Source organism: Falco peregrinus, chromosome 5 (assembly GCF_023634155.1).
Source record: "Falco peregrinus isolate bFalPer1 chromosome 5, bFalPer1.pri, whole genome shotgun sequence".
In the NCBI taxonomy this organism is placed as follows: Eukaryota; Metazoa; Chordata; class Aves; order Falconiformes; family Falconidae; genus Falco; species Falco peregrinus.
Genome location: NC_073725.1, coordinates 30499708 through 30517324, shown reverse-complemented (window position 1 = coordinate 30517324; position 17617 = coordinate 30499708). Strand labels below are relative to the sequence as shown.

General features: G+C 42.5%; 1 protein-coding gene across 2 annotated transcripts in view; it reads left to right on the top strand.

Moving 5' to 3' along the window:
• Nucleotides 1–17617, top strand: part of HECW1 (HECT, C2 and WW domain containing E3 ubiquitin protein ligase 1) — a 258037-nt gene that overhangs the window by 239112 nt on the left and 1308 nt on the right. For both annotated transcript variants that reach the window (XM_055806060.1, XM_055806061.1), the window contains 5 exons: nt 1659–1757; nt 3148–3277; nt 7367–7513; nt 8890–9004; nt 10247–10445. In XM_055806060.1, coding sequence (XP_055662035.1) covers nt 1659–1757; nt 3148–3277; nt 7367–7513; nt 8890–9004; nt 10247–10445 — 690 coding nt within the window. The remainder of the gene's footprint in view (nt 1–1658; nt 1758–3147; nt 3278–7366; nt 7514–8889; nt 9005–10246; nt 10446–17617) is intronic.

The following is a 17617-nucleotide window of genomic DNA, read 5'->3' as shown; positions in this document are numbered from 1 at the left end:
CTGCACAGTGGAGTAGCCGTGAGGTGAGCCCTGTGGCGAGGAACACCCAGTGCTCATAGTATTTCCATTCAGTGTTTGCTTTCAAAATGTGTAGGGATGGATGGGGTGGTGAAGAACAAAACCAAAAAAGCCGACATGGGTTATTTAGAACAAACAGACTTGATTACAGATCCTGAAGGTGCTATAAAACTGATGGATTACAGGCTCAGCATTTCTGGGTTTTGAGCTGTCTGGCCTCCACTGTGCTTTCATTGTGTCAGCTCCCCCTCTTTTCGTTGCCTTTTGCTGGAAACCTGGTGCTGGAGCACACGTGAAGTGAAGCAGGTCCTAACGAGCCCCAACAGCTGCCTTTTGTTGCTGCTGTGGAAACAGCTGTAAGGGGGTAATATAATCACTCTTCTGTTAGCAGTCAGCTGCGTATCATAAGCAACTTTCTGGGATGCAGGGGAGCCGAAGGCAGCTCCCATGGTGATGTAAAAGCTAATTGGGCCCACAGCATGCTATTCTGTGCCCCATTTGACATACTAAGCACTTGTTGTTCCATCCCATGAGCACAGAGTTGAGTGAATGGATATTCTGCACTGGTTTTATTACAATGAGACTCATGTTTCATTCATATGCAGGAGGGGGTCTTTGCATCGATTCCTGTAGTAGAAGGAACGGTTTCTTGGCTTTTTGTTCAGTTTCTCATCTTCTGTGCAATAAAACTGATGTTAGTCAGCTCAGGCTTGGAGTGCTTACAGTTGGGATGTTTGGAAATTTTTTTGTCCTTTTTTACAAATAAGAAAGTTTTGGATGGTGATGGGGGTTGGTTTTTTTTACAAAAAATGAACTCACCTGGATTCACACCAGTTCTCTATTTTTCTGTCTGAGATTACTGATTTAAAACCAGATTTGATGGAAGAATATCTATTAAGCCATAGAATAAATAATAGAAAGAAAAATGTAATGGCTTATCATTGCAAGTCACAGGTTGTAATGGGCAGGGCACTATTTGAGTGTACTTGGAGCAGGACCAGGGGTGGTTGTTAGAAAACGGAAACAAACACAAGGGTATATAAATACTGCAGACAGCTGAGCATCACTGTTAAGAAAGTGGGGACAGCTTGCCTGAGCTTTAGATGCTGGTTTTAATGCGTCCTTGGTCACAACAGCTAACTTATTTGAACTGCAGTTTCCCTGTATAAAGTCAACTGCACTACCCTTTTAAAGGCTGCCCTTGGAAAGGATTGTAACCAGTTGGAAACTGGATGTACCGATTCACCAAATATCCTTTGCAGTTGTTTTGATAGTATGTTTTCTGCTGCGGTGGAGTATTACAGTATGTCTTAATATTGTGTTTGGTGGAGTTGGTCTGTATCAGAGCATTCAACTAAAGATCACAGAAGGTGAGTCTTCAGAACGTGTATTGGTTTGGCACAGGACAGCATATAACATGCCAGCTGCACATATGGGTACTGTAGGAGGTGAATCAAGAAGAGAGACATTATTGATTGGAGGTGGGAGGGGTGATGTTAGGTATCTGCTCAGAAAAAAAGAATAAGTGGATAACTGTAAGAAACTCAAGTCAGAAACAAAAAAACAGTTGCTATCTGTGTAAGTTTCTGTGCTGCGTGTCTTGAGTTACACTTCATTTATTCTGCATTTTTATATCCCAGGTTCAGGTTCAGCGGTCGTATTCTTGGCCTTGCTCTCATTCATCAGTACCTTCTTGATGCTTTCTTCACAAGGCCATTCTACAAAGCACTACTAAGGCTGTAAGTATAAGCATGCAACCATGCAGAAACAGTGATCCCGCAGTGAGTCCTGCAGAGACACAGCCCCTTGGGGAGCTGCTTTGAGCACTCTGACCTTCGAGTTATTTCTGCTCTCCATGGGTTGGTCTGTGATAGAAACCAAACATGTTTTAATTTTTCTTTATTTTGTCTAAGAACTTGCCTTTCATAAACACTGTGTTGATAGAAATGCATAATAGGTATGACATTTGGGAACCCCCATTTGAAAGTACTGACCCATAATTCCAGGGTTTGCTGATGACGAAAAGTTAATCAAACTTCAACTATATGGAAGAATGAAAATCATCTTTGATAGAATGAAACAAAATAACAAAAAAAGGAGGGAGGTCGTATTCAGAAGTATGCATAATTTCTCATGCCTCACTGGTGGAGTAGATTTTCATACTAAAACACAACTCAGGTCAATTAAGAGTGCTAATGTAGATATAAACAGTGACTGTTCCTCTTTGGTCTTCTACTGGGTTTTATATTAGTATGCAGAAGCTACCGGTAATATATTACTTTCAATGTCAAGTTTGTAAGGTTAACTTTAATTGACAATCTGTCCCTCTTTAATTGATAGACTGCAGTAAGACAAGGTACATAAAATTTGTGGCAGTAAGAAACGCCAGAAGTAGTAAGTCAAGGCTGCAGTTAAATGACAGAGAGCAGAATAAAGCTCAGCTGAAATAGTTTATTAATTAAGATGATTCTAGATCAGTAAAGATATTTGTCTTAACAGTTCTTTGAGCTTTTTAACATGTTTTTTTGTTTTGGTTTGTTTTTTTAACAATGAGTATTGCTGGGGTCTGAACACTCATATCTATATTGTATCTGAACTAGTGCGGAAATAGCCTGAAACCTGGAGTGCTGCCTGCATTGCCCCTTTAGAAGGTGTGAAACCAGACTGCTCATAACACCCACCTGCCCTTTCAGCAAACGAGGCTGGCTCCTTATTAGCTGAAACTTAGGCTGCGTGGTCTGCCTTATGTCAGTCTTGTGTGCTCAGATACATGGGAGCAGCCAGGCACGGTGTGGTGGAGCCCATCCAAACTGAAGGTACGTGTGTGCTCTGAGGTGCAGGGCATCCCAAAGATTCACAGCAAATCAAGCCCCGGGGGTGCCTCCTGACGGCAGACAGTGCAGGCAGCCGGCAGATTCGGCCCTGAGCCCAGCCATGTGAAGCAGGCAGTTGCAGAACTGTTTTAAGAGGGTCAGCGTAACAGGCTTTGATGTTAACAAAATCAAACGAACACCAGCTTTATGTCGGATCTTTGGCATAAATTTGTTCACATTCGTAGTAGTAAGTCATCCTGCCAATAGTCCTGGGGTCATATATTCAGCTATGTCTTTTTTCTTGCCTTGCAATCAGGCCGTGTGATTTAAGTGACTTAGAGTACCTGGATGAAGAGTTCCATCAGAGCTTGCAGTGGATGAAGGATAATAACATCACAGATATCCTGGATCTCACCTTCACAGTGAACGAGGAGGTGTTTGGACAGGTGAGCACAGCTATGCAAAACATCTGAAAAGCAAATTTGAAGCTGACAAAGTTGAGCATAATGAACATCTTTCTGTCAGAACAGATCCTTCAGCTTTTCAGTAACATTTTCTTCTCCTGCCTTCTGTTTCTTCCAAGCCACCTGTTTCAATGCAGATGTTTATTCTTAGGGTGTATAATATAAAATACCAGCCCCCCTACAGGCCTATTGAGCCACACACTGATGAGCATGAGGAATGCTCTGGGAGTGGAGTGCGGTTCTTCTCTCCAGGGTGTAGCTGATGCAGATGTGGCATGCGGTGAATGTGAGCAATGTAACTTAAAGCTGATGTGACTGAAAGGATAGGGGCTTAGGAGGAAACAAAAACATTGGGCAGGTGGTGTAGGACCTGGCAGCTCTCACCATTATTTTGTCTGATATCTCCCTGTTAGATTCTGTGCCTCTTACTTACCTCACACCTACCTAACAACTTGGTATATATATCCATTTATTACACTTTCTACCACTCAGCTCTGCCTCAGTCAGACAATTCTCTTTAACCTAGCTGATCTGGGTAACGGTATCTTTAAATAGGGTGCAACCCCGGCTTCAATGCAGACTGGCTACCACAACAAGTGTCTCCTGTGGGATTCTTTGCCTTGAACTGAAGCCCAGGAGCTCTCTGCTGTTGTTACCCTTGCTAGATTATAACTATTTCTGCAAAGCCTTGAAGGAGCCCAAAGCAATATTCAGACCAAGATTGAGGACCTTCAAGGTCTTCTGAGGAGCCAAGCTCACCAAGTACCATAGAAGTTCAAGGGATGGAAGTTAACTTATGTGGGGGCAAAGACACGGTGTCAAAGGGAGCAGAGAGAGGAGGTGGAATATAGAGACAGTGGCTCTCACCCCTTGTAAATAAAGTTGACAGGAGGAGTTTGCATGGAGCTAGGCTAGCTCTGAGAGCTAGGGGATAGTTAGACAAGTTTCTGAAGGGAGGAATTCTGGCCCTGAGTGTAAAAGGGCTGCTCAGCTCTAAGCTTGAAAGTAACAGAAGGCAAGCAAGACTTCAAGGGATCTTTTCAAAACTGGATTTGGTCTGCTTATAGCACAAGGTCCTGAAGGATGAGTAGACTCAAGGGTGGATGAAATGAGAAGGATGGGGCAGAAGAATTCAAGTAAGAAGCCTCCGTAGGAATCGTAAAACTGTTTTTCCATAGAGTTAAATGTGGGAGCGGGAGGGGGTGTTGTGGGCTTTTTGCTGAGAGCTTGCACGACATCCAGTTGACAGTACGGTGATTTCCCTGGAAGGTATGGCTATATAAGACTAATACACAAAGACAGAGAGAAACACACAGACATATTCACAAAGACAGATGAGACAAGTTTGTATTTACATTGGAACACTACGAAGTTGAATAAGAATCTCAACCTGAAGCGCCCTGATGCATCTGAAGGTAACGTTTGGCACACTAATTACTTGTTATGCTCTCCCCAAAGGAAAGAGCTAGACAACTATGCCAGAGTCTGTTGTGGAAGATAAGAGATGTCTCCAAAGAAAATAGGAAAAAAAAAAAAAATCACAATCTGTTGTAGATAGCGTGATAGGAAAGCAAAAGAACACCAAAAGCCAGATATTGATGCCATGTTGTCTAGTACTTTACTTTATATGTACTAGACACTAACCTTGCTAGATCTAGTGATGGGGGGAAAAAATGGTTCTCGCTGTGTAGTATGACTGTCAGAATCCAAAAACCCTAAGTGAAAGTGAGATTTTTCTCCCTTCTGAAATTTGCTAAGTGCTGACAGCAAAATAACGAAGAAATTGCAGCCACATCTTATGCTTACAGATGGATCCCAGTTGGAAATTCTTGCATGCCAAGAATATCTGACCACTTAAATGCCATCTAAGCATTGCTTTGCTGGATACATGTGCAAGTGTAGATCACAGCGGGAGCTCTGCTAATATTTGAGAAGCTGGATTTCAAGGGCTGGGTAAAGGAAACAAGAAATAGTGGCTCTTTGAGAAGCTGTGTGCTATAGATCAGTTACAGCCCTTTTGTCCTGCTTCCATGATGACTTTATTACAGACCAGTCACTACTGCTTTCATTTTTTCTTTCTTGTCTACTCTCTGATGTGTATTTAGCTTTTAAGCCTTTCGGGCCAAATCCTCTTTCTTGGTACCCTTTTTACTAGAGTTTACTGGCGAGGACTTCAAGCCTTCTTGCATACTAGAGCCTGGAGCACTACTGTAATAGCAGAGATATGATGTCAAACCAAGCATTACATGTTTTTACTGGTGGGGCCTAGATGCCAGTATGAGAATGTCACTTACAAGACAAGAGAGAGGTGTCAGTTGCTTGTGACCCTAAGTACTTTCTCACGCTTTTACCCAGTAGAAGGTGTTCTTCCAGGCCTGTGTCTGAGCTCTATATGTGGACACAGTCTGTCTCTGAGCCCTGGCAATTGCTCCAGTCATCTAAAAGGATTGGGCTATGTTGGCTGAAATGTCTCCTTGCTACTCTGAAACCTGATTCTGCATTTTAGCTCACAGCTGTGGTTGTTGCCTCTATGAACAAACAGAAGAAATAGGGACACATTGTTACTGATTGACTGCCTCTGATTCTAGGTAATTATATTTGGAATTACATGGATAATGAGAAGTTGAAGAAATCACCAGCATGTCTAGGTGTTTGTGAGAAGTCTTGCAGGAGATTTAGAACATCTGGACCTAATAGTCATGTGTAAAGCTAGGCAACGTTTAGTCTTTGGTTTTGACAGATGTGTCTTAATGCCGCACAGTCTTGAAGAATACAGCACAGCAGCTGGGCCAGAGTCTTATCCTCTGGATGATGCACCATTGCTTGTATAATGGTGATGCAGTGATTTACATTTGGGAATTTAACCTGAACCAGCTAAGAATTCCTAACTCATTACATCCAACCTTACTTGTTCTTGCTGTTTCTCAACAAAGCTACAGGTTAGATGACTCATTCAGTGTTTCCATAATTCATAAGGTTACAACAGATCCCTCTAGCAAAGTGACCTAAATACTACGTATGCTGTGTGCTCTCTGTTGGGCTAATAAATAGATAATAATATAAATAATATGTAAATAATACAAATAATGAATATGTATTCATGCAGCTCATTTACTATCTGTGCTAGACATCATTGCTATAGCAGCAGAAGATTGAAGAGGAGAGCAAAACATTCTTCCTTTCAAATCCATTAGGTTAAATGTGAAAATAATTGCAAGATAAATATTGTTTTCTGTCACATGTGAGAAGGAGTATGTGCTTGCTGGGTAGAATCTAGACTGATTCCTTAAATCACATCTCAGTCTTAAGCCTTAGTAACCCAAGCCAAGTGAATTAACCATTAAAATACAATGAAATGCTGTAGCTCTTGGTTTAAAAAACAAAAAAATGTTATTTACATACAAACACTTCTTAGGTTTGGATGGCTGATACAAAACTCTGAATCCCACAGTGACTGTATTTGTCATCTGTGCAAGGTGCTGTATGCTTCTTGTTTAGGTCATGTATTGGGAGTATTCATTTTGTGAGAATTACTTTGACTATTGGCATTTCTGAGTAAATGCTTTCATTAGCACCTGGGGAATGGTAACGCTCGTTGCCTAAGAGACAAGTAGACATCCCTTCCAGTTGGCAGAACAGTCTGCCCATTCCAGTACTGTCATTGCCTCTCCATCCTGTTGTTTCCTCTACCATTGCTTGGATAATCTACAGCAAGTAGCAAGCTGGTGTGGTTGTCACCATCTCTGCAGCTTGTTGCGGGGAGAGGAGAAGGATGAAAAGAGGGGCTAGAGCAGCACATTGTACATGGCTTACAGATGGTAAGCTCTCCAGATTAATCTGTGATGGCACAGTTGGGAGTAACTGAAAGCTTCATGTGGGGATAAGACTAGGACTGAGGAGGTGCTCCTCATTATCCTTCTTGTATCTACTGCAAATGGGTAAGAGGCCCGGAGCCCAGAACTAGAAAGATGGCTGTTATATTTTTCATTCATTTTTTTCAAAGTACAACTTAAATTTGAAGTACAATGTGATCCATACATTGCTACACCACTGTTTATTTTCGTTCTGCAGGTGACAGAGAGAGAGTTGAAATCTGGAGGGGCAAATACAGCAGTGACAGAAAAGAACAAAAAAGAGTACATCGAGAGAATGGTTAAGTGGCGGGTGGAACGAGGAGTGGTTCAGCAAACAGAGGCCCTCGTCCGTGGTTTCTACGAAGTAAGTAACAAAATGATGTTCCCACAGCCTTCTGTTCCTCATCTGAATGAGAGGACCCCATGGTTAAACTATGCTTCGTGGGTACCCTAGGAAATGGCTAAACAGACACAGATTGGCAAGGAACTGGAGTGCCTGGATCCATAGAGACAGGGACCTTGGATGTGGTGTATCTAGCATTAAGGAAGAAAGGAAAGACATGTATATTCTGAATATGATAAAGCATAATGATCGAGAGTTAAGGAAGACACTGCTTGCCATTCACATAGTAAGAGAAGGAGGCATTTGCAAATTTTGTTTTACCCTGCTGTGATACAGAAGAAGATTGTGAAGAATTGTACGCTTTGGCGAGGAGCTGGTGTGATGCACTGTATCTTTAGGTACTCATTCGGTAAAGTTGGTCCTGAGATACAGTCAGCTATTACCTTGCTGGTTCGTGGATGCTGTTTCGTTGTTGTCCCTGGATTTTGCTCATTTATCTTTGCTGAAGAGCTGGATCCGAGCACATCCTTCTGAGAGAGCCGCTACAAGGACTGCCAAAGACTGGATGAAAACCTGTGGCTTTGCTGACCAACCCGTATTCTTGCCCCTTACTAATCGTACTCAAACATGCATCTTGCCCTGGCAACTGTATCATATAGGTAGAAGTGCAGGGCTGTCTTGCAGAGGGAAATAAAACCGGAAGAAACCTGGAAAATGAAGCAGCAGATAATGGACGTGCAGAATACTATTGATAACAGGTGGCTGAAACCAGTCGTACACTGGTGGAAGCCAGTGTATCTGGGGGTGGAAGCCAGTGAGGGTGGCTTTGTAGCTGAATAGACTTGGTCAGCGCTTTGCTGTAGAAAGGGGTTGGCTAAGTGACTCCATACAGTTTACCGAAGTGTGCATATGGTTCACTAGCTTTTTCTCCCTGTGAATACTTCAGGCCATTAAAGCTTTTGGTTTCACATAATGAAATGAACCTCAGCTGCATCTTCAGCATCTGAAGACCTGAGGGCACTCCTACACAATTGTAATCAAATTCCAACGTGAAACAAATATAAAGTAAATTCTCCATAGTACAGTACCAGTCTTTGACTATCAAAGTCACTTGTCAGAATGAATGTAACAATGACGAATGTTCTGCACAGATTATGTCCTGTCACTTGTATTGTTTCATTCTCGTCAAATCTCATGTGTCATCACTGTTTGCAGCTCAAAACAGCAGACTGTCTGAAGAAGAGCGCATGTTTATCAGCAGAGGAGTGGAAGTTAACTGTCAGCATGCAAACGTCATCAGAATAAAGAGCTGGCCATCAGAGCCATAGGTTTATGAGACGCTGCATCTGCTTTATTTCCAGTCTGAAACTGTGCTTACAAGTGGGTTTTTGTTCCAGGTTGTGGACTCCAGGCTTGTCTCTGTTTTTGATGCCAGAGAACTGGAGCTGGTTATAGCTGGCACTGCAGAAATAGATCTCAATGACTGGCGTAACAACACTGAATATCGTGGAGGTAAGCTGCCTGCTGATGCTTACTAATATCCTGACTGTTTTCAGTCTAAAACATGCAAGATGTTGTCCATTTTTTCCGTCTGTCTTTCCTGAGGGAAATGCCCTGTTCTGTTCAGGAAGTTTTTGGGAAGAATAACTCATGAAATAGAATAAGTAAGGTCTCGGTTTTGGATCAACAGATGTAATAATACTGAAATTGCTTCTGCTACTTCCATCCAGATTTTGCCCACTCAGTTCCCGCTGACTTAACAGGATTTCTGACTATTAAGGACTGAAAAGGATTTGTGATATTAGATCTAAAAGTTACTTAGATGACTCTGAATGAACTCCTGGCCTCACTGAAAGTAGTATATGAAGTCCTCTTGGCTTCAGCGAGGACCTGAATTCAAGAGGTGAATTTCATGGTTCCCCATTACACTTCAGCAACATACGGATCTTGCTTAACTGTCTCCTCAGCCTAAACCATGTCAGGTCGGATTTTATCCCTTGTCTACTGCCTGGCCTGGTTTTGCTTTAAACACTGAGCAACATGATTTATCCAGGCTGTCTTGGATGATGGATAAATGTGAAATCCACAAGTTCTGCACTACAAAAGGAAAGTCCCTGAGGTTGACATCTCCTGCCCTGAAACGCAATGTTTAAGTTTTTGCTGCGTACTGCCCAGCTTTCGTGTTACCTTGAAATACACAGCTTACCACAAGCACAGCTGGTCCCCGAAGTTATTCTCCTACTACTTTTTTCTGTTTAGCTATTGAAACAGATTCAGCCCAGGTTTATGCTGGTTTTCACTAACACAAACCAAGCACAGAGCCTCTTGGGTGGGAAGTTTGCCAGGGAGCAAACTCCTCTCCATATGTTGAACACTATTGCAATCCAAAAGAGAATTTATTTGGGAACCAGAAATTGTTAAGTCGTTAAGACTCGCACTGTGTGGCATATCTCAATTGGCCTTTTAGATCTCATGCACATAACCCCAGTTCTTGCCAAGGGATTTGTGAGAGGCCAATGTACCTCAAATATATATTTGAGTTTTAGGGTTTCAAATAAGTTAGCAATATTATAGTATTCACAGCTGGGACAAGATGGGGGCTGGGACCTACTGATCATCAAGAACAAGACATTGTTAAGTCAGGATGTTTTCAGTAGGAGATCTACTGCCCCATGCTAGTGGGAATATACATGGTGTTACACTTCCCGCTTAGAGGGGATGATTTTAATTTCTCTCTCTTGCTTCTTGGTTTAGGTTACCATGATGGACACATAGTAATACGGTGGTTCTGGGCAGCAGTGGAGAGATTTAACAATGAGCAGAGGCTCCGGTTGTTGCAATTTGTCACTGGAACATCAAGCGTACCCTATGAGGGCTTTGCAGCTCTCCGAGGGAGCAACGGGCTACGGCGCTTCTGTATAGAGAAATGGGGGAAAATAACCTCCCTCCCAAGGTATGTCCCAGCTAGGACACAAAACCAGAAGTGCTGTGAGAAGGGTGAGCTTGGTACTTTGTTGCATCTCTCTGCCAGTGAAAGATAATAAATACAGTAAGGACATCTTAAAACAGCAAAGTGGCTTGTGGGTTTAAAACAGTTGTGGGTTTTCTGAAATTACATTCAGAGAAAAGTGTTTTCTCTTGCTGCCTTTTTGATTTGCCAGCTCAATTTACACTACTTTGAATTCTGGGAAATGTTTAAGATAAAGATTTCCATAGGTCCAAACCTAATTCTCTTATTTTAATTCTGGAACAGATCCAGACCAGCAGGAGCCTGTCAGCTGATTCTGTTCCCTTTACTTGCAAAATACTAGTAAAAATGCTTACGAGTTTACAGAGCTATGAAAGCCAGAATCTGTCTCTGAGTTTTGGCCGGAGACCTGAGTGTAATCCCTGCATTTGCTCTGATGGTTCCACTTTTTCATCTTGAAGAAGTTAACTGAAGGGACTTCAGACTATGTGGTGATAATACCCAGTTTGTTACATCTAGTTTGGTTGGCCAGCTAGGAGCAAATGAGCCATGATGTCATACAGAGTCATCAGACTTCACAGTGCTTCCCAGCATAGGGGTCATCTTCCCTTTCAGAACAAAGGGACTGGAGCACACAGGGGTGGCCTGGCTTGCCTAAGTCCACGCAAGAGAGCCACAGCACAGCCACCAATACGTCCAGCTTTGAGTTCTGCTCCGGCACTTCATCCATGACCAGTGCTCATCCTTCCTCTCTGAAGGAAGTCACCTTTTCTCAAACGTCCTTACAGTTCCATGAGGCTCTGCCTCATCGAGATTACAGAGCATTTTTCAAGGGGCCACATCTCACTACCTTTGAGATACTTTGGCTGCTTGGCCCTTTTATGTAGCATTTGCCCTCCAAAGGATGCTTGCTTCCTGCTCTTGCCATTTGCTTTCAGCTGCAGTCCAAAGGAAGCTACTTTCATGGCACAGAGCAAAAACCTCTTCTCACAGACTTGTCCGGTGTTCTAGTTACGTGCCATCCATGTTCTTTGCCCAGAAGCATACTATAAGACACAGACTTGAGCAGACCTCCAGAGTCCTCTGGAGAAGGAAAGTCCAAGTATGGACGCCTTCTTGGTCCAAGCCTGCTTAAGCCCATGCTTATGTAGTGGGGAGATGCAGGAGCTGGACCAGGGCACTGTATCAGCAGATGGGCAGAACTGACATCTTGTTTACTCCCTGTGAAGTCAGGAAAAGGGAAGTAAGTGTTTTTAAGGCACAATTCATCTCACCTGGACACAGACTTTTAAAATAGCTCTGTTGAGTCACACTTGGTACGTTCTGATTTATGGCCACTGACCACAGAGACTCTACAGAGACAGAGTATGGAGAACTAGCGCCTACATGAAAGTGGGACGTAGGCACTGAGATTTAAAAACAGATGAAAACATGTAAAGTCAGTGAAATGACTCATGCCCCCTGAGCTTAAGCCAGCAATGTGGAAAGAAAGCCTGAGTGCTAGTTTGCTATGCGTAGTGCAGATCCTCCTTTTGCAGCATGCACATAGTCTGGTTCTCTGCGAGGGTTTCAGAGGTTCCCAAGGGCATTCCTGCCCGGAGACAGGCAGCAACTGGAAGTCACACACTTGTGCAGCACGTCTGCAGAGCTCTCTTTGCACTCTTCCTGGGACGGAAAGGGGCAAGAAGGGAGGACGGTAGACTGACCCATCAGGTTCTGAAAAGATAATTGGCCTCTTTCTGCTCTGCTTAACTTTCTTTGTGAACCTAGGCATTACTTATGACCTAGATTCAGTTAGCCCCAAGATACTCACATTAACAACTTCATGTTTGTCTGCTGATCATCGGACTTGTTTCTCTCCCTGAAAGAGGCCTCCTTTCCAGGTGAAAGTTGTTAGCACCTTTTAGAAGTCTTAGAGCTCTGCATTCATTTTAGCCAGGGGAAAAAGAAACAACACTTGCTCATGGGGAATAAACACAGCTTAATCACCGTAAATTATTACCTGCATTTTTATAAAATTATGGAGTGCTGCCAAGTATACACAGTGTCAAGAAAGGCATAAAACACACAGGCTAAACCTGGAGGCTCCCTAGATCCCTAGTTAAGCAACTAAATAAATGTTATTTCAAACTTTTTTAAAATGCCTGATTATAGATTGCTCGTGTTTATTTAGATTTACTTACATATTTACTTAGACTTAGAGGCTAAAAAAAAGTTGTATGTCATATCCTGTAGGCCTTTTGGCCCCTGTGCTATAATATGAGTGTAACTAACTTTAGCTGTTTAAAAGAAACCACAACAACAAATTCCCATCTCCCTCTAACAATTCCTACAATTTCACAGTGAGAGTTACGCTTGCGCCACATTTTCAAAGTCCTGGGGAAAAAAACAGCTTTCTTGTGTCTTAGCAATCATAGGATTTAGTCGTTTATGTGCTTAGGTATGGATTGCATCTCTTAATTGCTGGGCTTAGTTCTTAGGCCCTGGCCCAATGCTGTAGGAGGTGTTAGGGAAGCTTGCATAACGCTAATGCATTTGGCTTTCCTGACGTCCAGGTAGATGGTGGGTCGCTGGGCGTAGGTTAGTCTGGCCTTCGGGTTTTCAGCTGCTTTACAAAGTATCAAGGTAACTTTTAGCTCTATCGGGAGAGTCCAGGACCCTCTGTATTCTCTCGCTCCTGCTCCAGGTGGCTGGAGAAGTTAGGCAACGCTCCCTTACGTCTTCTCCTTACGCTCTGGCAATTGACCCTGCCACTGCCATTTGCTTATAGTGAGCAGAGATGTGATAATACCTAAACCAGACATGCTTTGGCACCTGCAACAACAGTGTGGCACTCCCAGAAAAAAAGGCTTGGTGCAAATTTCTAAAATGTAACACTTTTAGAAGAATAAACACTAATATGTAACACCTAGAGTGCTTCTTGAAAGCACTGAGGATAAGCAAGACTTTTTCAGGAGGGTTGAAAATACAGTAACTTCATTGTAAATTGGTGGACTTGTTCATCAGTACTCATTCCTCTACATCAACAAGGTAATGGTGGTGTAATATGTTCATCCAAGACAAGTACGAGTTAGATTACACCAGTGGTTTATTTCTGGAGCGTGCATGCATACCAGACACATTATTCCCATCTATATTTACTTTCCGACCACACACTTTAGAAAGTCAAAGTACTGTACAGCTCAGCGATGCTGCTCTAATCCCAGATCTCTAGATGATGACCCTAAAGCAGGTTTCAGAGAGATGTGCGAGATTTGCAGATCTGTCAGTGTAAATCTGCAGTATGGTTTCTTTCAAACTGATGTAGCTTGTTATATGAAATAACAGGTGCAACCACTTGTTCATCAAGGTTGAGTTTTACTCTCCGTATGTAATGTGCAAGGACTGTCCCAACATAAAGGACTTATGTATTTTACTTCTTGTGACGGTTGCCTGGGTAGGGATGGATGGAGAATTCTTCCAGCTGTAGCCTCTTCTGAAATAGGCGCCTCTCTTCACCTTTCCTGGGTCATGCAGATATTTAACACGGAACCAGTTTTAGCAGTAGTTCCACAAGAACTTACTGTTTGTTCCCCACCAAACATTAATGAACAGACACTGGCTTTCTAGCTGGAATAACGCAGCTTCATCTGGTATTGTGGGAGCAGAACTTCTGGCCCCAAAGCAAACTGTGCGAAGAACTAGCAGTGTTTTCTACTATAGCTGTAGGAGGCACCAGTTCCCTCTTCTTAAATCCTCAGCTGGCAAAACGGTGCAGAGCCTACAAATGCCACTGTCTTCTGGTTGTGCTCCTCACCTGGCCAAAACTCCTCTGTCAGCTCTGAGGTTATTTCTGTTTGAGTGTCAGTTAAGTGAGGATCTCAGCATATATCCCAGCGATTCAAATAATCACACTTGAAGCAATGAGGTCACTTTCTCCAACAGTGCTGACCTGCAACTACTCTTTCATCAAAAGAGATTTTCATTCAGCAGAGTAATATTAGTGATTACTACCATACTGTCTGCAGGTTACGTATGGTAAAGATTACCAGTGCTAGGGAGTATCTGATCTTCTGTAAGATAATTCTATCCCTCTCTATTAGATGATCAAGTATTTAATCACCCCAGTATCCCACATAGCAATTAAAAAAAGATTGTGTGTGACTACAAAGAACTTTTTTCTTCTCTTTTCCTTCTTTCCCAGCGGACTGAGTGTGTGTGCTTTGCTGTCTTTTATTATTCCTTATTCCCCTATCCCTCTTCTCTTTCCTTTTTTCTCACGTACAACAGAAATACCATCTACAAATCTACATTCCTCTATTAAGCAGTGGTTCCCAGACAGCATATAAGCATTCCTTCTTACAGACAGAAGGAATAACCGTTGATACCTGTGGGTCCTGAGGCTGATCAAAGAGGGGTTTGTGGGTTCATCTAAAGAAAGCAAAGTGAAAAGGAGAAGTGCCCAGTTTCTGCCTGACAGGCATGGTTATGTCAGAATGCAAGTCTTATTTCAGTTGATAGGTTCAAGCTATGAATAAGATGGGAGGGGGTTCTGTGCACACTTACTGCTTTTGGACTCTCATCGTTATGGGGATTAAAGGAAGGGATAAAGCAAAGAAGAGTGCAAAGATCTTAGAAGTTTATACTCATGACATTAAGAGAGAATTCTTAAAAGAAAATAAATAGCACAGCACTGTGAACAGTGAGCAAGATTAAAGGTTCAGACTCACCAAAACTACTTTGAGCAATAAAGACATACTGCCAGGAAGAATGAAATTTTAAGTGGTCCATTTTCTGCTTTACTTACTGGAGAATGAGGGCACGTGAGGGTCAGAGTTGGTTTACATGACTTTATCTTGCATTTTCTTCTAGAGAAGCCAGAATCCCTTCCATAAAAGCTCTTTGCAATCTAATTCTTATTCCAGACCTCTCACTCCCTGAACACCCTCTCGAATGTCAGCAGACTTATGTGGTAGGAGGCTTAGTCAAGGCAAGACAGACTTTTCTCATTGCTATGACAGTTTCTTGCACGGCTGGTGTAATGTTTTCATCCCAGTATATACAGCAAGTGTCGCCTGGATTATGCTTACTGTGGCCACTCTCACTGGAATCAGGAGGAGGAGGTCAACACCATTCAGGAGGAATTTACCCCCTTCGGAGGGCAACGCACAGAGTTAGGCAACCATGGACATTATGGAAAATACCCTCGCCTCTTAACTGCCCTGTGCACTGCAGTGTCACACAGCATGTTTGTCTTTAGTCTGGTTTGGAAAATACAGGTTTCAGCTTTCAGTTGCAAGAGGCAAAGGCTCTATGCAGAGCAGTACTGAGGAGAGAGGGAACACTGACTCAGGAGTCCCAATCAACCCTCTCTCTTATTTCAGGTGAGGAAGAATGTGATGTTCAGTTACCCAAGTAGGCACCGTGTGTGTGACCTTTGCAGCAAAGAACCAATTAGGCCCATTGCTGAATCTGTACCAGACAATTTTGCACGTAATTATCTTGTTGTAAGATTGAGTGAGCTTCACTGGCATCATTGGAGTGGCAGTAGATCCGCATCAGTTTCACAGACCAGAATTTGAACTCACATTGTGCCCTTAGCAATATATTGCATTTTGTACCTTAAATAGGTAGAAGTGTAAACCTAACCTGCATAGTACTCCTGTAAATTAGCTTTCATTTTTTATTTGATGATGTTTTTTGGAGTGAAAGGATTTTTTTCTATAAAGTTGTTGAACTGGAGGACGTGAGGGTGTTGCTTGGCAAAAAGCTTCGGTGTTTCTAGATATGTGAACTTTTACTTTCTTTGTAATAGTTTCTCGCTAGAATAAAACCCTCGAGACCTATAGAAGAGCCCACTTCTGTAAACCTCATAACAGGAAAAGGAATTGGTCTTTTCTCTGAGTTTGAGTAGGTCAAGGATGACTAAAAGTCAACAGCATCGCAAGGTTGTTTCATAGCCAGTATGAAGTGAGTTGGCTAATGATCAGTCAAGATGAATGTCTGCAAGAAAGTAAACACCAGAGCCAGCGGCTGTGGATATATCTGCACCGCACAATAGGTTGCATGAATGTCCGAGATGTGATGGTCTCACACAGTTAAGTGTCCCATAGTTAAGTACCATACAGAGATATTACTTTAGCTTCAGCAAAGTTGTGTTAGCAGAATCCACACCTGAGCCACAATGATTGTGCTGCTTCCAGTTTTGGAGCCAGGCAACTGAGCTCCTCAAGACTGGCTGTCTCTGAGTGGTGCTGTCTCGCCTACAATAGACATGTTCTGAGTGGAATAAGAACCCTTCTGTTAATTAACTCCCAGTTATTATATATATATTGGCAATGGGTTGTAGAAACAACTTACACTGCCAAAGATCGCCGAGATAAACAATAAACAGTGCAGGGCTACTCAGAGATAGTACACATGAGCTGCCATGTTTAATTTCAAGAGATGTATTAAATAGTGACTTTATTAATGTTCCTTTTTCACTAACTTGAGTGTTCCCAGCTCATTTCCGCAAATTCTGTTTATTGAACACTCTCTCTGACAGTGTCCAGCTAACAAATCTTCATTCAGAAGGGGAAAAAGGATGGTAAAAGCTCTCCTAATTGAAAATCTGTGATGCAGGGAAGATTACGAGCCTCTGGCTATTTCAGTTGCCCGATTGCTTTTAGCGATTCACCATTGGTGCTTGATAAAACTCTCCCTGTGAATCTGCAAGTTTCAGGCCAGCCCATCCCCCACTGTCATGCTTTTCTCACTTCGTGGGTGGCCTAAGAGATGATTACCACCGTTTCAAAACAGCTTCTCCAAGACAGCTCTTCAGCTTCAGTTTTGAAGAAATAACATTGAAGTATGAGGCAGAAAAGCTAAAAGTAAAACAACTTCACAGCTTCTAAAAATACGAGGGGCCAGAAGCTTAGACATTGTTAGCCAGTGAGGCTACATTTCCTTCTGCAGGGTTTTGTCAATTCACATTTATCAGAGGAAGCAAGAGGAAACAAATATTTCTAGCATCATGTAAAATGCCAAGCTGACTGGAAAAAAAAGAAACAATTTTAATGAAAATGTGTGCCCCCTGTTTGTTCAATGAGCTTTACGGTTTTCCAGTCAGTTGAAATGCGTGACCTGTTGGGGTAGGGACTGTTTCTGTCCTCCACATTTGTATAGTGCCTCACACA